Below are 21,818 nucleotides of genomic sequence, written 5' to 3'. Positions count from 1 at the left end.
ATACCATAAGATGATTGAGCCAATCAGGTGGTAGTAAAGTTCGCGTTCATATGTAATTCGTGTATTAGTGTGATCAAACAACATTAACGGGCTAACGTTATTGACGTTGATAACCACCTATCAAAACACAAGCCCAAATTGTTTTGGCTCGGATTCGCCGTATGATCGAAAAATTGTTGTGAAGCAGATTAGAAGCTTCGAACGAACGTAGCAATGCTGTGTGGGAAGCCCGCCCTAGAATGGATGAATGTACCTAGCAGTGTAGCACCAGTTTATGCTAATTCGTAGTGAATTGCCATTTAGATTACATTTATTTAGTGACTTTGCAAGGAGGGTAGGAAAAGCAATAACGCTGTGGACAAGTGCGCGATACAGTATTTCACAACGGTGTCAATATCTAACTAGTCCCTTGCAGTATACTTTGAAGCATTATGATTAGGTGGATTGTGAATGTGCTTCGAATCGAAAATTCATCGTTTTTTATACTTTTTTATTTTTTTTGCCGTCGTCTAAATCCAATAGAAAACCAAGCTCAACTTGGACATAATAGTATGAACTAGTCCGTGTGGCGCTTCTTCTTGCCCCGTCGTTCGCGGCCCTTTTGCGAGTTTGGGTTCATTCGGCCATACCCGACCGTGATAGTCGTTTGCTTTTCTGCTTTTACGCCCAAATCATGGGCCACGTGTTCGCCAAACGCACTCTTGAGCACCTAAATGCAGTAAAAATAATATCAAACAATCAGGTCATTTTAAGCGTTTTTTAAATCACCTCCACCATTAAAAAAGATTTTAAACGCACCTTGGCCGACGACTTTTGACGCTGGGCCCAAATCCCATGCATGAGCTGATCTTCTCGCAACAACAAGTCGCCGCTGCGACCGCCCGTGGGCATGGGCAGGGAAAACTTGGAGCCTCGGAGGTTCTACGAAACATTTAAAATCCATTTTAAATACTGCCACGAGCGTACCGCTGGCCGGTTGGCGCGTGTGTACAGCGTCAACTGCTCCGTGTCCTTGTCCAAACTGCACGCGATGCGCTCCATCGTGTTGTTGCCACAAACGGGGCAAAACTGGCGGTCGAGTTCGGTGGTAGTTTTATAGCAAGCCGCGCATTTTAAAACCCATTGCTTTACGCGGTTGATTACCATGCCATCGGTACTGATCAAGTGCAACCCCATTTGAAGCAGCACGTTCTAAACACGTTTTAAACACGTTTAAACCAGCCGAGCAACCACTAGACTGCTATGCCGTTGCAGGCAGATCAACGTTCTAAACACGTTTGAAACACGTTTGAAACAACCAACCCAGCAATATTCTGGAAACACTGAGACTGCAATCAATGTATAATGTGCATATGATTATTGTCCATTCGATTCAAGATGGGAGAGTTTGGGTACTCTACTAAAATTGACCGACAATATTGAAAAATGGACCAATCAAAACACAGCACACAAATCCAGTAACCAATCAATTTCTCGCTTCAACTATTCCACATTCACAGGACAAACAATCGATCGACGGATTTGCCAAATCCGCATACAAATAAATATCCAAGTGTGCCTGAAATAACAATACATCCAAAAAGCTGAATGTATGTCCCAGACTCGATGTTCATACTGAACGTACAGCACAAGGAATAAGCCAATCAGATTGCAGGAAACCATCGTCAACCTCGAATTAGAGTGTGACTTCAATTAGTGTGAAACATACAATCCACTACTGTTTACATACAAACTTCAGTACAACATTGAATCGATCGCTACAATTGGAGCGTACCAGCTCACAAAAGTCTAAATCAATAGGGGTAAAACACGACATGATGTAGTTAGTAGAGATCATGACTAGTTAGTACCTGCATCGAGTAATCGGTAGTGATGCACCCGACTTGAACGACATTTGCGTCAATTGCTTGGGTGAGCTTACCACTGCCAAATGGACTGTGGGTGTACTCGGCCTTGTTATCATTGTGGACCCAGTTCTTTCCGTCATCGCCTTCTGCTCCGGCGTTGGTAGACGCGCCAAATCCGGCGCTGAGGATGCGCGACTTGACGTTGGCATTGCGCAGCGAACCGACGGCGGCCGTCGGCGGTAGAGCGGCCGACTCGACCGACGCCGTCGCTTCGACTTCTTGGACGGGGCTTAGGGTTTCAACTGTCGCAGCCTCCACTTGGGAAGACGTCGTGTGTGCGCTGGCATCATCGGGTGAAGTGGTCGAGGTGGTGTCCACTTTAATATGTTGGAACCGGCAGGCGTCGCCGGCGTTGCAGCCCGTGTCCGAGTTGAAATAACGACATGGGGCGTCGATGGGCGGCAACGGGTCCGTGTTGGCAGCCTTGTCCTTGAGGTTGTGGCTAAATGGGCACGTGGCGCCGTTGCGGCACCCACCGGGCGTTTGCAGGTAGCGGCAGCGCACCTAAAAGCAAACAAATCAGTTTCCACCACCCTGCGCTTTCAATCAAGGGAGATGGAGATGGGTAGATAGATACCTTGGATGCAGGAATCTTGGGCCCTGTGACTTTGGTCTCGGATACTTTGGGCGTCTTGCGAATGTGGTCGATGCCATGCAGTTCGCGCTCAAACATGTATGTCAGCGCCATGATGCGCAGATCGGTGAGCGACAGGAACGAAAAGTCGCCAGTTAGCCGCGCGAACGCCACGACGGCTTCCATGTCCTTCTCGGACGGATCACGCGTCTTGAGCTCCACCGGCAGGCGCGCCACGAACCGGCGCGCTTTGGAGTCTTTGATTTCGGCCAGCACGTCGCTCGTCGTCCACAAGTTCTACAAGAGCATGAGGAGGTGGAGGAGGGGGAGGAAGGAGCCTACGTTGGCCACATTGGTCAGGTCTGTGCACTTGATCAAGGCACCCGCATCCACGACAAGGTGCGTGAGCTTGGTGGTCGTCATCGTACTAATGAAGAAGCAAGCAGTGGGCGTCGAACACCAATCAATTCATGGGAGGAAAGATCCAATCAGGAGAGATGCCATGGTATACTGTAGAGGAGCTTAAAATTTACAAATATTTCGTGAAAAACAAAGCAAAGTATGCAAAATGGGGAGCATTTGACGAAATATTGAGGAAATGTTGATGGAATAGTACAAATGTAAGCCAAACATTCCATGAGATAATAAAGCCAGTGGTCGTCCTTGGGAGAGGGTGGTGGTCAAGTTGAACGAGACATTTCATAGTTGTGCAATTCTTCAGGCACAATACGCTTCGGACCTCGCAAACCCAGTCACAGATAACGTCGCATGCAATCTACACAATGGAGTATGCTGTACAATGCTTGCTGTGAAAGTAAGCCAAGCCCACAGGATGCCTGGCTGTTCGGTGTCCGCAGTTATGTCAATCCACTCCAACACATCTCCACGGAACGATACAGACAAGTTTTCCGTCAATGCCACCTCATTCGTGTAGGCATTGCAAGGCCACGATAGGACAAGGTATATGCCCCTCTATACACGTACTAGTTGCTGGTCCTACGTTTCTCGGAATTCCATGTCCACTCTATGACAGAAGTGTACGTACCGTACAGTACATGCTCTGATGGTGAAAGCAAGTTAATTAACATGAGTGTGGATAACTTTACAGGGTTAGTATGTCATCCTCTTGGCTAACTAACGTTACTGTAGCTAGAACTACGAAGTACTATTGTGCTTTTCACATATTTTGCCCGTTGTTTTAGCTCCTAAAACCATCCAAAGTTTAACCTAAACTGAAGTTGCACTCGACGTAAAAGTAAGCTTCCCCACCGTTCTGTCATTGGCTGATCTAAAACTTGCGTTGTTTTACTAAAACTACTTCGTTTTATTAACTCCCGTGGCCAAGCAGTCATGCAGAGTAATGACCTACTGGGGTAAGCTCGCAGTGCACCAGCTCACACGAGCTTTGCAGCCAGCTTGTTAGCAACTCGTTGGCACGAAAAGTCGAGCAAGAAGCACTCAACATCAACCTTTATCGAGCATAGTCAAGAATCACACTCGCGTGTATTAGGTAATCCACTCTGTAATCCCCCGCGTTTGCCGAAATGAAATGGGCAAACGCTTCAGGTTAGCAACATATGCTGCAGGAACAGCTCTTGCTCATCCAATCATAGGTACTTCCGATTAGCTAAAACTAAGTTGAATTAATCTAAAACTTCGTCACCCACTGGTTAAAAGCGGGTATTTATACCCAGATTAGCCAAAATATGTGAAAAGCACAATAGTATATAGCTACACTATTTACAATTTTGGAAGTTTATAGCGAATTCACAATATGTTCCGCTTGATCGAGGCGGAAGGTCACACCAACTCTTTCGTACACATATTATTAATAATACGTTCATAACAAGGACCAGGTTCTTTGTTTACAGGTTGAAAGTGGTCGTGCTACTGCCGCAGTCGCTGCCTTCTTCCGCCAAGTCATAGTCTAACGCGCTGCGCATTGTGTCCATCGCGTGCAGGTTGTTCGTTCTGGATGACTCCAACGCACTCATCCACTCGAATTCGTCATCATCTTCGTCCCTTGCTGGTTGTCGGGATGGAAACATGCTCCGCGAGCTTTCCACGGGGCTCATCCACGCCACGTCGACGCTGTCGCCCATAGTCTGTTGGATCATGCTGCGATACGACCGCATCGCTGTGACAGTGTCATTCGGTGTCTCGTCTACTGCCGCCATCGACACACGAGGCAAAGCGTCCTGCTTGGACATACTCGACGATAGCATGGCGGGAGTCGACTTGGCGCGTAATAGATTTATGTCCACAGCAACGTGAGGCGGTGCTAGCATAGCACCTCGCGCCGACGCAAACTTGACGCAGTGTGAGGCAGCAGCACCATTCAAAGGCGGCTGCTTGCCAAAGTACGCATCAAAGTCATCGGACCCGTGACGTCCTGCTTCAATGTATGGTGGCGAGTCGTCGTGGCTGTCGAGCTTGCGAGTGGCCAGCGCCGCATCCTGGAGACGCTGGTGCTTCAGGTACATGACCACGCCGTAGATGGTACATCCTGCGAGAACGAGGCCGATGATGAGCGCAGCTGTGGCGCCAGAGTTGAGTCCCCTGGCAACTACTTGCGGGACCGACGTCGAGGTTGCCGCGGCCGAGCCGGCGGTGGAGGTCGTTGCGGCTGGGACCGACGTCGAGGTGACTGCGTCTGGGACCGACGTCGAGGTCGCCGCGGCTGGGTCGGCAGTCGGCTGTGCGTGGACTGTAGCCGTCGACAGGAGAGTGAAGGCTAGAGCGACGGCATAGTTGGTGTAGCCCCCGCCGTGCCTTCGATGATATTCCATGCTTGTGTTGTCTGTCAATCGACGTTTGCGACGCCAAAGCAACCGGCGGTTAAATTGGTGGGCCTTTGGTCATGCCACGGTGACGAAACGCCTCTTTCACCGGTTCTCTTGGGGTTTGTATACTGGCACTTGCAGATGGTGCGACACGAGCAACACCATTGAATATGTACTTGATATTTGTATGCTCGTTTCGTGACACTTGCAGTTTTAGGCATCCCGATTGATATCAGATGGGAGGTGGGTGATCCGTATTGGACTCGTGGTTTCACTGTTAGATTTGTAGACTAGATGGCTTGTGGTGTCGACTGCTGCTGACAAAAGTCGAAAGCTGGTACAGACTTGCGCCTAGCATGAGGCAGAACGAGTGATGCCCCCTTCAAGGGGGCGACCGAGGGGGTACATATCTGGGGTGTACAGAACCGGTACTGTAGCTACATGTAACATCAATGTAAGACCGGTACCTACCATGTGGAATCTCAAGTACTACAGTAGTACCTACTACAGTGTACTGTGGTAGAGGAGCCACACAGCGTTGGGCTGTACATTGAGTATTGTACAGTTAGTTCTACTGTCTCCACTGGTTCGAATTCGTTTTGCTGACCCAACGTTGGAGTCGTCGGCGGCCTGACTGGGTAGTACTTGACACTACTATCACTGGATGCAATGTTAACACTATTTGGCCGCACAAAGTGTGTTAACATTGCAACAGTGTTGTAGTATTACTGCCACTGTGACTGCCGGCTCACCTCGTATTCCACGTTACTAGTAAGTTACTTATTATCCAACCTTCATTGAGTGTTAGTATGGGATCCATGACGTATAAAGGAATGGCTCGTGTTCCCCAGTCAAACACCGTGGCCGTGTTGAAAACAACGCACGCGACGGCGAGTACTAGTAAGCTGGAATCCTTAGCCTATCACTTGCGTGTACTGTATTCCTATCCTTCTTTGTGATATGGCCAAGCTGGGGCGACTTTACGTGGTACAGTAGTTCGCTCATTCGAACGGGAGTTCAGTTCCCTGTCAATAGAATTGGAAGGAGATTGACAGGAGGAACGAATGATCTTCTGTTTACAAGAAACGAACACACATAAATTGGCCAGACGAGTCTTGTCAATGTTTGGTCAGTTTCAGCAGCGGTGAAGCAATGGGGGATACAGTACTTTATTTTGAGTCGTTGGACTTGAAGTGCTGTACCGGCTCTACGAATCCCCATATACAGTAAGTACGATTCATATTGTGAATTCGCTATAAACTCCAAAATTCGCGTGTTTGACTAATCCAAAATGAATCACGCTGGAGTTCTGATTGGCTGAATATACTTGTTCCTTCTAATCAAATCCATTAAAAAGTGGAGTAGCCAATCGCTCGTCGATTCGGGTGCGAAATACCATTCGTCGGGGGGCTGAAAAATCGTATCGAATCCACAATACATACAGTAAACTCCCTTCGATATACTGAGTTTTGTCCTTTCGAGCTAAATTTGGTTTTTTCGGTAGATTCGACGAAATCGTCGAGCGTCATTTTACTTGAACGAACTATACTCACTGTGACTCCTGTCCGATAAAACGTTCAACTCTTTGTGAAATGGAGAAGCTTGGCAAATGCACCGGATACGCCTGTAATTTGATTGGTCGAAAGGTTTTTTCGAAAATTTCATTGGCTACTTTGTTCCGTCGATTACTCCGTCGATTTTGCTTCGTCGATTCGATTGGCAGCCCCAGTCCATATTGAAATCGAATTACCAATATACTTCATAATATTGTTATAAATAACACTTGTCCATGCTTCTTGGCCAATCAGAACATCTGATTGACTAATTTTTGATCACCGGATAACATTCCCTTCACGCTTTCCCGCATTATTTTGCGAATTTTGAGGGGCTGGACAGTGGATGTTATCCGAACTCTTTTCGAGCATTTTGAAAATATATCAAAAATATTTCTCAATTTCTATCGAAACTAACGTGCAAAAGCAGGAACGGACACTCAAAAGCAGGGATGAATCATCTCTGCTTCAACTCAGGCGTCTCTGCTTTTGAGGCTGTGTTATCCGGAATAATTCACGTTTTAGCCAATCACGAGTCGTATTTGCGTCCATACTTCAAAAACCGTGGACGGGAATGTTCGCAGACCAGCCCCTGATGTTCATGCCGGGCATGCATTTTCAGTATTATTGTCTGGTATCTTTTGAAATTCGGAGAATAGATTATTTCTTTGTCCGGATTGCCCGGATACCAATGCCCTAAGCCTAAGCGCGATTTTATTTTGTTTATTTTATAACTAATTAAATGAATATTTAAAGGTTTATTCCCAAGCATTCACCCCCAAATTCACCGGAGGTCGTGTGTATAATTTTGTGCGGGCGGTGCCTTGGCGAGGAGTGAGCCCCAATTGTGCACGTCACCGAATATCCAATCGATTCCTTTTGTCGGGAAAAGCGACTGGTAGGCCCGTTCGAGGCCTTTTCGACGACGAAGAACTTTTATTCATACTAATAATATACGTATACCAAGTAAGCTTACAGTACTGTACTTGGTATTTGTATTGATCACCAATTCAGGGATTTGTGTTAACACCTTGGCCGATCGATGGTCATTTGGCCGATCAATGGTCGATCACGTTAATAACACCGTATTTATCGTCGTCCTGCACCGAGTGCATTAACTGTAAAATATGTTCGGTTTATTATAAGACCAGCAATATGATTACTCTAGAAGTACATGCTACTACTGTAGTATGGTTCGTTCGTTTTCATAATCAATACTAGTACAACAGTACGAGGTATATAACTCAAGTATATTATGGCTACATTAAACTCGAAAACGCATTGAATTTTCGCTTTAAATTGGGAGGCGCAGGACGACGACCAATACAGTACAGTAGGAGCGATCTACAAATTGATGAACACACGTCCCATGGATTCGGGTGCATCGCAGTAGGCCCGCGGACTTGAAGTATCGTGGCAACCGTATGGAGTATCCAGGCGTACTTACAGTGTAAGTACGCCTGGATATCGTGGCAACCGTATGGAGTATCCAGGCGTACTTACAGTGTAAGTACGCCTGGATACTCCATACGGTTGCCACGATACTTCAAGTCCGCGGGCCTACTGCGATGCACCCGAATCCATGGGACGTGTGTTCATCAATTTGTAGATCGCTCCTACTGTACTGTATTGGTCGTCGTCCTGCGCCTCCCAATTTAAAGCGAAAATTCAATGCGTTTTCGAGTTTAATGTAGCCATAATATACTTGAGTTATATACCTCGTACTGTTGTACTAGTATTGATTATGAAAACGAACGAACCATACTACAGTAGTAGCATGTACTTCTAGAGTAATCATATTGCTGGTCTTATAAAAACCGAACATATTTTACAGTTAATGCACTCGGTGCAGGACGACGATAAATACGGTGTTATTAACGTGATCGACCATTGATCGGCCAAATGACCATCGATCGGCCAAGGTGTTTCGTCCAATTGAAATTAATACGATGTTTCATTGGACAAAATAAATCCTTGTGATAAGTTTTACCTGTATAATATGATGGAGGTAAACAATTCAACGTTGAACAATACTTGCAGCTCTTACTCTGAATACGTATACCTGTTGAAATTTAGTAAACCTTTGAGACATAGTCTTTGAGTTTTTGGAGCGAAAAATTGACCCAACTTTTTTCAATACTTAATTCAAGTGTAAATTTTGGCCGATCAATGGTCGACTGTGTAAAGTGCCGAACTTTGACATTTTTATGGCCTGCCAAGTATTGTTTAAATCGATACCTTTGAATATGCCGCGAAAGAGCTTTCCGTCAGCTTTCCGGAAATGTTGGTTTCAATGAAATGCCATGAAAACCAATTGAGATATTTTAGTTTGAAAATTTTGAAAATTTGGCTGATCAATGGTCGATCACGTTACTTCAAAGTATTGAATTACGCCAGTGAACTGGCGTAATTTAAGTAATATTATAATACTTCGAAGGAATAGTATAAGCTTATTTATAATAGTTTTCGTACTTCGAATTATTTATATGGATTTCAAATATCCGTGATAGTATCATGTGTCATCCAAACGTCATCCAAACGTCATCCAACATTAAAATTAGGTCATATCCTAATTAGTAGATATGAGAGTAAATTAGGATTATGCTGGGTCATTGCATACAGGCCTCGTCCGGGAGCGGCACGGCCTACGGCCTACCTGCCGCTGCCCGACAAGAAGAAAAGATAGATCATTCGGTGAAGTGAGAAGCTTAGATCCGCGCTCTCGTACGGCCGCGCTTGCGCAGACGGCCTCCCGGGCGCTCGGGGCCAACGTTAGGCTTGGTCACTACTTTAGGTTTCATCCCACAACTTCATCCAATTTCATCCAATGTCATCCAAATTTCATCCACATGTCATCCACGCTTTTAATTCAACAATTATATTATATTAACCATAGTATTCAAGGTTGGTATTAATATTCAATGCTGTCCCGTAAGTTAAGTATTTACTACTATTAATGTAAGACTAGGACGATAGTACTATTAATAGTATTGATTATTCGATCGGACGATTGACAGTGAAATTAATATTACACTGAACAAAGAAAATAAAAGGGTCGCCAAAAACACTCCGAGCATCCGGATTATCCGGATGAGCTGTCTATGCTTCTTCTTCTTATTTTATTACACCACTCAATATGGGACGCGTGATTCATATAAAAAAGAAATGCTCAACATTTCGTCGAAGCGGGGCTTTTCCACCTATAAATAGGTCCATCGTCCTCTGCCGACTCGCGCACTCTCCCATACATCCGAGCCTAGCAGCATGTCGTCGACCGCCGCGCCTTCGGGGTCGAAGCGAGAGCAAATGGACATGCATCGGGAGTACATGAAGCGGTATCAGCAGCAGGCATCGCACTTGACGTCTGACACGGTCAAGTACAAAGACTTCTACGAAACGTTGGGGCTGGCACGGTCGGCGACGCATGCTGAGATTCGGTCGGCGTATCGTACCCTCGCGTTGCGTTTCCATCCGGATCGCAACCCGTCCAAGGAAGCCGAGGACCGATGGGACGGCGTGCCGGCCGCGTACGCGGTGTTGAGCAACCCGAACGACCGAAGTACGTCGTCGCTCACCCATCCCCCTCCTCCCCTTCTCCTGTTCATGTCCATAACGCCGTCATCTACCATGTAGGCGAGTACGACGCGTCCCTCGATACTCGCGATGCGCTCGTGCTGTTCTACTCGACGTACAACCCCGCCAAGCTCGACCAAAGCACGATCCAAGCCGTGATCGACGGCTGGCACGGCCGCGAAGTCGAGCTGTTCCGCATGCTAGGTGACAAGTACGAGATCGCGCCGCACCAGGGCACGAAGAGCGCCAAGGACATGTGTGACTTGCTCTTGCCGGAAGACAAGGCCGCGTCGATTGCGCGCGACCACCAGGCGAGCGCCGACGTCCAGGCGCCGTCCAGGTCGCTGTTCGAGTCCCTTCTGTACATTACACAGGGCATGTGTGGCTGCGCGGCCAAAACGTACTACGAAGTGAACTCTCGAAGCCCGGGGTTCATCGACATCCCGCGCAACTCCAACACCCCCGGGACGTCCACCGTGGACAAGGCTGTCGATGGCAAGCGGAGCTCGTCGGACGCAGGAGATGCGCCGTCGACGTTGACCGACATCCCGCTGGACCCGCCCTTGGTGGCTGAGAACAACGGCGCCACGAACGGATTTGCTACTGCATGCTGAAGACGGTTACTATGTGTATTTAGAAAAATGTAGGAAACAAATGAACCAAGCGAATGTATAGAGGGAGATGTACATACAGTATATATATATACCTATTGTTCGATGGTAGTAGTACTTCATTTGAAGTACAGAAATATTGGACGGAAAACCCAATACTATGTGTATCGTCAAACCATCGATATATATATTTATATATATATATATATGACGTGGTGAATTGACTACAAGGAGAGTTTGCGACTGTCGGATACTTGTTTGCGTTCAGGTCACACACCGAATACGAAAAATAACGATAATAACGCTATTATTCATAGTATTACTACGTAGGGTTATTTTATAGTCAGGTCACACACCCGAATCATAAAAATAACGATAATAACGCTATTATTCATAGTATTACTACTTCAGGTTATTTTATCGTTTTGGCAACAAAAATGCTGTTCCCAAATACTAGTACTAAGTACTCTGCAATCTCGCAACATGAACTCCGTTCCCACATATTCTATTTTTTACAGTTAATTTCGCAAGTCAGTTCCCAAATATGTACTACTATGTACGTAGTAGTACTATTAATAGTATACACATAGCATTTGCCTGCAATTTGTTGGCGAAACTGCATACACCATACTGTTACACACCTACTCTTAATAGTACTTAGTACGTAGTACACAAAAGCCTCGGAATGCGATCACTGTTTTGATTTTTTGGCTACGTAGAACGACAAAGAAAGGTGCAGTCCACACGATCCTCACATGCCGCTGATAACTAATCGTCCAAGATGTATGTGGATTGCTATTGTATTCAACGACGTCTTCCCGTAGATATTGCCTTTGTTTATTGTATGGATGCACATTGTATGTAGAATTATCATGATACTGTACGGTATAGCTTTGAATGTGTATAGTAGCAGGGACAAGAATGCAAAGAAGTATGCATTTGTATATCGACGATATGACACTTCTCAACGCAACCACGTGGCTTCGCTGTCGTCTGGCAACTTGAGCCTCCACAGTCGATTCACAGGGTTCAACACGGCGTATTCTACATCGTTTTAGCATGTCGTCAGTAGATATATCGAGGCCAAGGAATATATATATATATATACATATATATACATATATATATGTATGTACCCGTCAAGAGCGTCTTGGCCAGAGGCGCGGGGATCTTGTACGTGTCGATCACGTGGTTTCTCGACACATGCACCGCTTTCGTCAACTAGTTTCAATACCACCACAGCGTTCAAATATAATATATATACCAAATGATACCATTCCAAAACAATAATATAGTACATACATGCCTATCCGTGTGGCATTCAATATAATACGTCAGGAATATAAATGAGTATATACTCTATATAACTCACACGTACACAAACATAACAATAAAAATGAGCTCCATATGTATATCTGTGATTATTCGATATATAAAACTGACACAAGTAGGGCATAGAATAAGATAATCCCAACCCAGGCATATATATATATATATAGCTATTTGAATACTTTGACAAATTGGGCCATAGGTAGTCCCAACAAAGGTATATCGGACAATATTATTAAAAACATACTCCACCATTTACAATATTAATAAACATATACACAATATTACACAATATGACATTCCAAGCAAGTTATATCGATTGCTAGTGGTATATATATATGTATATATATGTACTTCTGAGACGATGGCGGCTCGGTACTCGACATGGTCCTTTAATAGCGTCGAGTTGACAACTACACAGCCACGGACGATGGAGGCGACGCGCGGAAGGGCGGCGCGGATGTCTAGCGGCGGCACATCCGGCAAATATTCGCACAGGCGGTTGAAGTGGAGCACTTTGTATGTCTGCAGCACGGCCAGTACGCGATCGTCCAGGGAGGTACTACTACTAGTAGTACTAGTAACACGGGTGGGGTCGACATCCGAAACTGCGATAACGTTATCGTCTTGGCGATAACTCAGCGCATGTAGGTACGCTTGCGGTGTCACATCAAACACCACGGGGGTCTCGACATCGCTAAACAATTGCTCGAACTCGTCGTCTTCGTTGGCGTTGATGCTTAAGTCGGTCCATTTCTCGCTCTGGACCACGCTGCGCTTGTACGCGTACGAGTTTTGCATGGCGGCTAAGGCGCGCTCGGACTGCCGTTTGACCACTTGCACCTGTACTTCTTCCGCGGCGGCGGCGACGACGTTGGAGGAGGATGGCGCGGGGTGAGCCTCCATGTCGTGGTCGTCGTCACCGTCGTCGTCGTCCAGGTGCGACATGGTCGGACGCATCTGTAACACGGACGTGACGGGCGTCAAGTGAAGCTGTCCGTCGCGGAACACCCCCACCGCGTAGTTGGACACGGGCGCGACGACGCTGCTCTGCAACGTCAACCGCGGCGGTATGTCCATGTCGTCGTCGTTGTTGTAATGGTCCTCGGTGTGCAATGGGTAGTCCAACGACAACATCGAGTTCGACGGCTTGTACTTGGCCTGCACGGGTTTACTCGTCATCGGGCGGTACACCGGCCGCAGCGGGAACTGGACGACATGTCTACCAGGAAGGAAAGGAGATGAGTATATATACCCATGTGGAAGGGGTGACACGTGGAGCACAGGAAGAATGAATGGACGTACATGTTGCCTCGAAGAATGTCGGCCAGATGCACAGGAATCTCCCGAACCACGGGGTCGTCGGCTGCGGCGGTGTCGGTCATGATCAAAACTCGGTTCAATGGATGGGTTGGCGCCTGGTTTCAAACGCCGAGGCAGTTGAAATTCGAGTTTAAATAGGAGCCCTAGACATTTTAAAAGGTTATCAAATACATTTTAAATTGCTATTGGCATATATAATAGAGTTTAATAATGAGTTTTAAACACAAATAGCCTATCAAGCCAAATTATAAATCCTTTTAAAACAAACCTCCGATCTTTTTCGTGTCAAAAATAATCATCAGCATGTTCAGAGCAAGGTTCGCGGCGGCGGCACCGCCTTTCCTCCATCGATCTCATGTATATCATATGTAGCAAGTACCGCAACGTGCTTGGAGCCAACGTCCCGCGGGAGGAATGGTATGAGGAGTTGCAACTCGATGCGGATCGCTTGGACTTGTACCCCATCGACGCCACCGCGACGCAGCTCGCGTTCCCTTCGCAGCTCAATGGTACGTATTTCATGCATGGGGATGCAACCATTTCTCATTGTCAATGTAGCGGGGGCAAGCATTGAGGTCAAGGCAGCATCCGACACGGGCAAATCTAACGCGATCCAGAAAGTACATCGTCATCTCGTGTGCCCATCCTCATCCGTTTGTTGCCTTTCCCATAGCCGACATCGTTGCTCAGAGGACATACCCAGCGAGTGAATGCATTGGCGTACGCTACCTTGGTCGTGGACCCGTCTTCTTCGTTGTTGTTGGCATCAGGGGGGGATGACACAACCGTCAAGGTCCGCCGCAGTATACATCTCGGATACGACGATATCCTTTCCATCGTGATGGACATGTTCATCAACCATCATTTCTTGTTGCATGCAGTTGTGGGACACATCGCCGTCAGCATTGGAGAACAGGAGCTGCTGCGTGTGGTCGTACGAAGATGCCGCTGCGAGCACCCGCGTCGTGGGGCTAGCATTTCATCCGTCGGCGTCCGGCGTGCTGGCCGTTGCCATGTCCAAGCACGTGGAGGTCTTGGATGTGCAGCATCAACAGAAATGCGTCAGCACCTCCTCGTTCGTCCACCCCGATGTCATCACGGGATTCACATGGAACGACGATGGAAGGTACGATCTGTAATAACACCATGTAGACATCATGCAGATACGGCTGATGTATATATCTATATCAATATATATACAATCTACGGCATTTTTTGTAGCCTAGTATAGTATGGATGGATCTATATGTTTTCATATCTTGGACAGGAAGATTTCAATCACACAGTGCGCACCATTTATTGAATTATTCCAAAATATTATCATAGATCTTGATTTATATAATTGTATACACGATGCAGATCAACGACAAGTACGATCGTACATGTGTGCTGTTGGTCATATTATTTTTATTTTCGCACTATATATATATATTCTGGTCGTCACTAAGTTTTTTTTTCTAGTGCGGTGGCGACGGTGTGCCAAGACAATGTCATTCGTCTGTGGGACCCTCGACGCAGCGTTTCTGCTGGTTTTGATGTGGCGAGCACAAAGGGTCACCAAGGACGCAAAGCCGCGGCCATCACATGGGTCCGCCCATCCTTCTTCCTCACGGCCGGGTTCAACACGCTGCAAGAGCGGGAGCTGATGCTGTGGGACGTGCGCAAGCTGGACAAGGCGATGGCGCGCGAGCGCGTGGACACTGGCACGGGTCTGTTGATGCCCATATTCGACCAAGACACGAACTTGCTGTTTGTCGGTGGGCGGGTACGTACACGATTGAAATGTTTACTTGTGGATGCATACAAGACTAGTACATTGGGATATTCTTGGTCACAATATTGAATCACGCTGGAGGTTCTGATTGGTTGAATATATACTTGTCTCCTGTGTATAAGAGCCAATCAAAAAATCCACGCAAAATTGGATTAGCCAATAGCGTCGATTCGATTCGACGGGATCTGAAAATTGTACCGAATCCACTATATATATATATACTGATATATATATGTATATCATGTGTGGAAACAAATACACAATGAAAACAATCTATATATATGTATATATTTGTATTTTGACATGACAGAACAACACGTGTACGATTTAGGATGTGTGTGTTGTAATAACATTAAACCAACTGGCGACGGTTGTTTCTCAATCATAGGGCGACAAAACCATCCGAACGTACGAACTCAATGTCGAGAAAGCGCGGGCGTTCACGGCGCTTCAACCCGCGACGGTGGGGCCGCCGACATGGGGCATGGCGACGTTGCCCAAGCGGGCATGCGCGCTCGGCAAGTGCGAAGTCGCGCGGGTGCTCGTGCTGGAACAAGGCGGGACCATCGAGCCCATCTCTTACACGGTGCCCCGTCGCGACGCTGCCACCCAGTTTCAGGTATACTTGCTCTTGGTCGATTGATAGATGATTTATATTGTGCATTTGACCCAAATTTGGACTTGTGAGTCGTTTCACCATATAACATTCGAATCGATCCAATTGAAGATTGTATACAAACTATGCGATCCAAAGCTTAGTATATATATATATATAAGGTTTTGCCCAATTCGGAGGGACTGGGCCAAGTCAAACGTTTAAATTAGCAGAAATTCACGAGAACGTGATTTGATTGGCTTGGGCGGTTCTTTAACCCATTCACTTAAGACATTCGATGCTTGCTGAGGAGGACTCCAGTTTCGAATCGATTTAAAGACAATAGTACTTTTATTGTATATTATACTCATGTGGGTGTGATTCCTGTAGTATTGGAAAGTTAATATTGGATGCGGATTTGTTTATAGGAGTATTTTAGATATATGTGTCGAACAAATAAACTGTATTAGTTTTTTATAAAAGGATATGTAGTGCAGAGTGAATGGTTGTGTTATGAGCGTGTGGGGGTACATTTAAACATGGACCCTACATATGTCTTGATGTGTGAGTAAGATGTGGCTAATTGGATCGTACACGACCTGCTTGTGACCTATGTCTATATATTGCATATAATTGATAGATTCATGTCTATATATTATTTATACATCACTTATTGGAACTAGGTGCTGTAGTAGGATGTATGTCCGTCATGGTATCGAACAATATATATATATATAGTTTCATATCTTGGCAAATATGTAATGTATATCTACTGTGTAGTAGTTGTTGGGGGTGCTTTATACATCCAGTCTATTGCAACCGACATGATCTGTTGATTGGTGATTGCGCGTTGTGTGGATATGGCTTTTATAGGCAGATTTGTACCCAGACTCGAGAACTAGCACGGCGGCACTGACAGCTGCAGAGTGGACAGCAGGCCAAAACGCGGCTCCCGTGCTTGGAAAAGTGACCCCTCTTCCCACTACAAACGTATCTGCAACGTCATTGGGAACAGCAACAAGTAGTCCATCGCAGCAGAATCAGGTTGAAAATCTAAGCAATTGGAACGCCGGCGGAGGAGGATGGGCAAGCGTCGCACCGCCTCCGACTGTGCTGCTCACACCCGATACTGCGACGACGACGACGACCACCCTCACAACACATTTGCCAGTATCGACCGAGTTGTCGGAAAAAGCTATAAAGCTGGGCTCGATCCAAGGCCACAAGGTACGACTGTTCATCTGCTAGTATGTACTAGTAATACTATGATGGCTGTAGTTCAAGTACATTACAGGGACGACTGCATTGGCCCGGTCCGACTCGTATTTGAATGTGCCGTCGTCAGATGCGTCATTGTTGGTCGCCAACGCCACGCATTGGGCCACGCCCGTCGTGGGCACTGGAGGCCCCGTGCTCGTCTATCCGTTGACATCCCCCGGCAAAGTAAACAATCATTCCATTTTGGGTTATATATATATATTATTTAGGGATATATATATATATATATTGTGCTTTTACCCACCATGTGGACTTGATATGGATTTGCCAAGTTCATCGATGATCGATTGTTTGGTCTATGAATTTTAAATATCTATCTGGAGGTGATTATACTCACACGAATTGAAGTTGCACACTAATAATTAGATGTTATATATATCGTGGCTTTCTGCAACCTGATTGGCGAATTAATTCTTTTGCTGTTTCGTCTATACATTTATTTGGTTCGGTCGATACATTCGGTACGTCGCTCCAGCTTGAAATAAACACGACAATATATATATATATATGGAATGTTTCATGTAATTGATTTATTGTCCATTGAATTTTGTGCTGATGATTCGCATCATCGATCGATCGATTCTTTGTACTCCCGTAATTAGTGCATGAAATGTCCTGTGGTGATGATGCCAATCACATTCGTTAAGTCATACACTAATTAGATGTGGACAATAGACCTCTGTCGTATCAAAAATAATGAGAGGATCTGATTGGCTCGTACAGAAAGGACAAGTACATTCAGCGCATCAGCATTTCTAGCGTGATTCAATAGAGCTGACTCAAGTAGTTAGCAATCCACGCGTGTGTTTGAGGTTTACAGCGAATTCACAATATATATATTTATATATCATCAGAGGATGTGTATACCCAGATGCCAAGACTGGATGATTTGATTTCGTTTGTGGAATCGAGTTTTTGTTTTGATATAATACATATGTATTGGTGGGCTCGATGTTGGATATTGTTTAATATATATTACCTGGTAAAATAAAATATTTCATGCGGATGATATTTTTGTGTTTCTGTAGGTGGACCAAGGGGGTGGAGTGGTGGTAAATGGCCACAAAATGCCTGTGACAGACTTGGAATTTCATCCGTTTCATTCGGCATTGCTCGCCACGGCTTCAGACGACGGCACGATTCGGGTATGTAAAGGCGGTTGTTTATTGTATATATATATTTTATATTCATGAAACTCAATTTATATCATTTATATCATTGCCAGGTTCTGCTATAAGTGTATACTTATATATATGTATATCATGCAAAGCGATATATATATTGTTGCCAGTTTCTATTCGTTACATGTATCCATCCTGATGATATTTCACATGGAATCCCAATATATCCTTGTATGAATGACACTGTGCAAATCGTGGTAAATGCAATACCTCGACAGATTCAACATTTCAAAACCAGGTTGTTTATTTTATTTTTTATCCTTTTTAGATTTGAACCTATCATAAGAGCTCATTCCTTCCTACACACAAAGCACATATCATATGTGCAATATGAGAAAACAACATGAATCTATATGTAGGTGTCAGACCATACCAAACCCGATCCGTTCGTAACTTCCCTCGACGGCCATACCAAAGGCGTCCGATGCGTGGCCTTCCATCCGACTGCTGACACGGTGCTGGCGTCCGGAAGCCAGGACAACTGCGTCAAGCTGTGGGATGTGGAGACTGGAGCCGCTCGGCAAACGATCGACAAGTTTGAGGACGCGCCGCTGAATCTGTCGTTTAATTTCGACGGCAGTTTGGTGGCTACGATTTCCCGCGACAAGGTACTGTGTGTAATTATATTGTGCAAAAATCTTCATTCTTTGATCGAAAATCCTACTGGTTTGCTTGATTTCTTGGAATAAGGGGCACTAATTCTTGAAGAACTACATTTTGACCAATAAGAGGTATTCTGGCATTTCTATTGGCTTACAACAGTGCCGATGACTGGTGTCTTAGCCGTACGTTATTTGAAAGATGACAAGACTGCCCATATATATAGATTTATATATATAGTATTCATTTGGTCCGAATATTCGAGACGACCGAGTGTACAATGGAGGATCGCGCCGAACATACCGATTCTTCCCATTGGTCGGCCATCTGAAATTCCTTGTCAATGATTGGCTAGATGTTTTGCTTGGATGGTCGTGCTTTCAATGGTCTTTTTCGCGGCGGGATTTGAGATCGGTTTTACGAATCGCGCAGACTTGGGAAATATTTGCCTAGAATTCATCAACGTATTTATATATCTTTCGTCGGGATGGAATAATATCGTAATTTGAACCTGATTGTGGTTGGACGGAACAAATATATTTATGTATGAATATATATATATAGGTGTTGCGCGTGCTGGACCCTCGAGCCAATAAAACAGTCGCCATGGCGTGTGCCCACGAAGGTATACATATTTTTTCACATTTACAAGTATATAGAAATATATTTCTATATTTTGCAGATTCCGCAGTGGATGCCTCATGTATTATTGGCATGCATACGGTGATGTGATATTAATGTCAAACAAGGATACATGTGTTGGAAGATAGGAACTTTAGAAGCCCACATTCGTCTTTGATATGATGATATATAGTTCCTTCATATTATTTTTGTTTTTTTAATAGGAGCCAAGGCGCAAAAAGTGTTGTGGTGTTCGCAAAACAATGCGTCGACCCTGGTGACGGTACGATACTTAGAGACTCCATCAAACAAAAAGCAATCGAATATATATATATATATATATCCGTGATTCACAAGGTTGTATATATATATATATATATATATATATAATCCTGATGATGGGAATACTGTAGGTTGGCTTTAGTGCCCGCAGCGAACGTCAAGTATTTCTGTGGGATGCCCGCAACCTCTTGGACCCGTTGTCGAAAACCACGTTGTATGGGTCAAAAATATATATGGATAAATATATATGGAGAATTAATTTCTCCAATCCACGACCTAACTATTATATCACTTTATGCGTAGGGATACGTCTGGCAGTGCGTTGTTGCCATATTATGACGAGTCGTCCAATTTGATTTACCTCGTCAGTCGCGGGGATCGGACGATTTGGACGTACGAGCTGGACGCAGCGTCGTCGGTATGTACTGTACATTGGTGGTTGATTTCGCTTTGAACATATATATATATGAAGCAATAATATTTATATAATGTCTATATTTGAAATAATATTGTTTTGACAGTCAAACGTGCGTTTTCTGTTTTTAAATGGCATTCGTTGTACCTTTCTTGGTGTTTTGGTAGGTTGGTTTATCGTATTCAAACGATAGTAATACTACTACTATTACGTAGTAGTAGTTGGTATCGATACTCCGTACTATGAAAAAACGATTCCCATGGAGATCAATCTTGGGGTTTGACGGGTACCTACAGTATAATTGAAGATATATAGTCGAAAGTCTACAAACTGGAGGTGACCTCCAACTCGGTTTTGTTATATCTTGGCCATATATATATATTTCCTCATGTTCTGCCTTACAAAACATATGGACTATATTATTTATATTCCAAATAATGAATATTAATTGTCGACCAAGGCCAAATACTTGAATATGTATGTGTAGACCCCGACACTGTACCCGTGCTCTCCATATTCGTTCCCGGGGCTTCCAATTGCAGGGGCGGCGCTGCTTCCCAAACACTTGTGCAACGTTCGCGTAAGTCTATATATTGTCTTTCTTTTACCCAAAATTTGGCTGACTTTTGTGCTGATTCGTTGCCAAATCTATCGATCGATTCTTTGTACTGAATTTTGTATGTAAATAGTTGTCCTGTATATATTTTAACAACCCCAAGTTTAACGCTCCCTATCACACTTGTTGATATTGGTTGTACATGTAGGACGTGGAAGTAGCTCGGTTTCTCGTGCTGACCAAATCCACCATCGACCCTGTCACCTTGACGTTACCCCGCGCGGATAAATTGAAGCAATACTTTCAAGACGACGTGTACGGTGTCGTGCGGAGTTGCGCCATCGGCGGCAGCTTGTCGGCCACTGCCTGGTTCGATGGACTCTCTCAACCTCCACCCACCGAGTCGCTCTGTCCAGCTGGTATATATAGTCCAATAGTAGTAGTAGTACTACTAGTTGGTCGAGAGACTAGTTAGTTCGTACTCGTCCTCATGTGTGCTATGCAACCAGGCATGTCGTGGGTGTCAACGCGGCCGCCAGATATTCCCGTGGTGCCCAAAGTACTTGACTTTCAAGCGACGAAACAACGCCAGGATGACGAGCGGACCCAGCGCGACGAAAACTTCAACCGGTTGCACGCGCTGGCCGCGCAACCGACGCTGCATGCTCAAGGTCCGAAACAGGAAGAGAACGAAGAAGACGACGACGACGACGGCTGGGACGACTAAATATTTTAGATATATAGGCGTGGTGCCCCCGTAAAATCAAATGTGAAGTTTTCCAAATATAGTGTACACTCGAAAGACATTGGGTAGTGATGATATCCTAGCCAATATTGTCCTTTTACACCAAATTTGGACTTGG

General features: G+C 45.2%; 5 protein-coding genes across 6 annotated transcripts; 2 read left to right on the top strand and 3 right to left on the bottom strand.

The window, feature by feature from the left end:
* Positions 1-451: 451 nt before the first annotated feature.
* Positions 452-2,917, bottom strand: H257_13913. 2 transcript variants are annotated; one of them, XM_009841602.1, is made up of 6 exons: positions 2,824-2,917; positions 2,485-2,778; positions 1,851-2,411; positions 967-1,191; positions 799-921; positions 452-709 (listed from the first exon to the last, which is right to left on the bottom strand). In XM_009841602.1, exons 1-6 carry the CDS (start codon positions 2,902-2,904, stop codon positions 557-559), a joined length of 1,437 nt encoding a protein of 478 aa, XP_009839904.1. In that variant the 5' UTR covers positions 2,905-2,917; the 3' UTR covers positions 452-556. The 2 variants fall into 2 exon arrangements, with proteins under 2 accessions (XP_009839904.1, XP_009839905.1); XM_009841603.1 differs by having other exon boundaries at positions 799-1,191.
* A 1,375-nt stretch (positions 2,918-4,292) lies between these two features.
* On the bottom strand, positions 4,293-5,368 carry H257_13912 (hypothetical protein). The gene has a single exon (XM_009841601.1). It carries the CDS (start codon positions 5,268-5,270, stop codon positions 4,347-4,349), a length of 924 nt encoding a protein of 307 aa, XP_009839903.1. The 5' UTR covers positions 5,271-5,368; the 3' UTR covers positions 4,293-4,346.
* Positions 5,369-9,965: 4,597 nt separating this feature from the next.
* Positions 9,966-11,196, top strand: H257_13911 (hypothetical protein). The gene is made up of 2 exons (XM_009841600.1): positions 9,966-10,376; positions 10,451-11,196. The coding sequence occupies exons 1-2, from the start codon at positions 10,082-10,084 to the stop codon at positions 11,002-11,004; spliced, it is 849 nt and encodes a 282-aa protein (XP_009839902.1). The 5' UTR covers positions 9,966-10,081; the 3' UTR covers positions 11,005-11,196.
* A 703-nt stretch (positions 11,197-11,899) lies between these two features.
* On the bottom strand, positions 11,900-13,724 carry H257_13910 (hypothetical protein). Its single transcript, XM_009841599.1, has 4 exons — positions 13,636-13,724; positions 12,685-13,552; positions 12,138-12,222; positions 11,900-12,045 (listed from the first exon to the last, which is right to left on the bottom strand). The coding sequence occupies exons 1-4, from the start codon at positions 13,713-13,715 to the stop codon at positions 11,966-11,968; spliced, it is 1,113 nt and encodes a 370-aa protein (XP_009839901.1). The 5' UTR covers positions 13,716-13,724; the 3' UTR covers positions 11,900-11,965.
* Positions 13,725-13,952: 228 nt separating this feature from the next.
* Positions 13,953-21,806, top strand: H257_13909 (hypothetical protein). The gene is made up of 18 exons (XM_009841598.1): positions 13,953-13,970; positions 14,026-14,162; positions 14,212-14,273; positions 14,327-14,446; positions 14,535-14,779; positions 15,115-15,418; positions 15,816-16,046; positions 16,896-17,249; positions 17,301-17,465; positions 18,329-18,445; positions 18,841-19,089; positions 19,646-19,706; positions 19,927-19,985; positions 20,116-20,198; positions 20,288-20,402; positions 20,887-20,979; positions 21,164-21,374; positions 21,465-21,806. Exons 1-18 carry the CDS (start codon positions 13,957-13,959, stop codon positions 21,680-21,682), a joined length of 2,838 nt encoding a protein of 945 aa, XP_009839900.1. The 5' UTR covers positions 13,953-13,956; the 3' UTR covers positions 21,683-21,806.
* Positions 21,807-21,818: the final 12 nt, after the last annotated feature.

The sequence above is a fragment of the Aphanomyces astaci genome (assembly GCF_000520075.1).
Source record: "Aphanomyces astaci strain APO3 unplaced genomic scaffold supercont1.52, whole genome shotgun sequence".
Lineage (NCBI taxonomy): Eukaryota > Oomycota > Saprolegniomycetes > Saprolegniales > Verrucalvaceae > Aphanomyces > Aphanomyces astaci.
This window is presented reverse-complemented; position numbering and strand designations above follow the sequence as displayed.

Bases quoted from the DNA above. Each gene is read 5' to 3' on its own strand.
- H257_13909 (XM_009841598.1), top strand. The intron at 15,419-15,815 runs GTACGTACACGA...TCTCAATCATAG, and splicing joins TGCTGTTTGTCGGTGGGCGG to GGCGACAAAACCATCCGAAC. The intron at 19,986-20,115 runs GTACGATACTTA...GGAATACTGTAG, and splicing joins ATGCGTCGACCCTGGTGACG to GTTGGCTTTAGTGCCCGCAG.
- H257_13910 (XM_009841599.1), bottom strand. From the start codon at position 13,715: ATGACCGACACCGCCGCAGCCGACGACCCCGTGGTTCGGGAGATTCCT. The intron at 12,223-12,684 runs GTACATATATAT...TATTGAAACTAG, and splicing joins GAGCCGCCATCGTCTCAGAA to TTGACGAAAGCGGTGCATGT. The intron at 12,046-12,137 runs GTACATACATAT...AAAACGATGTAG, and splicing joins GGCCAAGACGCTCTTGACGG to AATACGCCGTGTTGAACCCT.
- H257_13913 (XM_009841602.1), bottom strand. From the start codon at position 2,904: ATGACGACCACCAAGCTCACGCACCTTGTCGTGGATGCGGGTGCCTTG. The intron at 922-966 runs GTACGCTCGTGG...AATGTTTCGTAG, and splicing joins CACGCGCCAACCGGCCAGCG to AACCTCCGAGGCTCCAAGTT. The intron at 710-798 runs GTGCGTTTAAAA...TACTGCATTTAG, and splicing joins GTCAAAAGTCGTCGGCCAAG to GTGCTCAAGAGTGCGTTTGG.
- H257_13912 (XM_009841601.1), bottom strand. From the start codon at position 5,270: ATGGAATATCATCGAAGGCACGGCGGGGGCTACACCAACTATGCCGTC.
- H257_13911 (XM_009841600.1), top strand. From the start codon at position 10,082: ATGTCGTCGACCGCCGCGCCTTCGGGGTCGAAGCGAGAGCAAATGGAC. The intron at 10,377-10,450 runs GTACGTCGTCGC...TCTACCATGTAG, and splicing joins GAGCAACCCGAACGACCGAA to GCGAGTACGACGCGTCCCTC.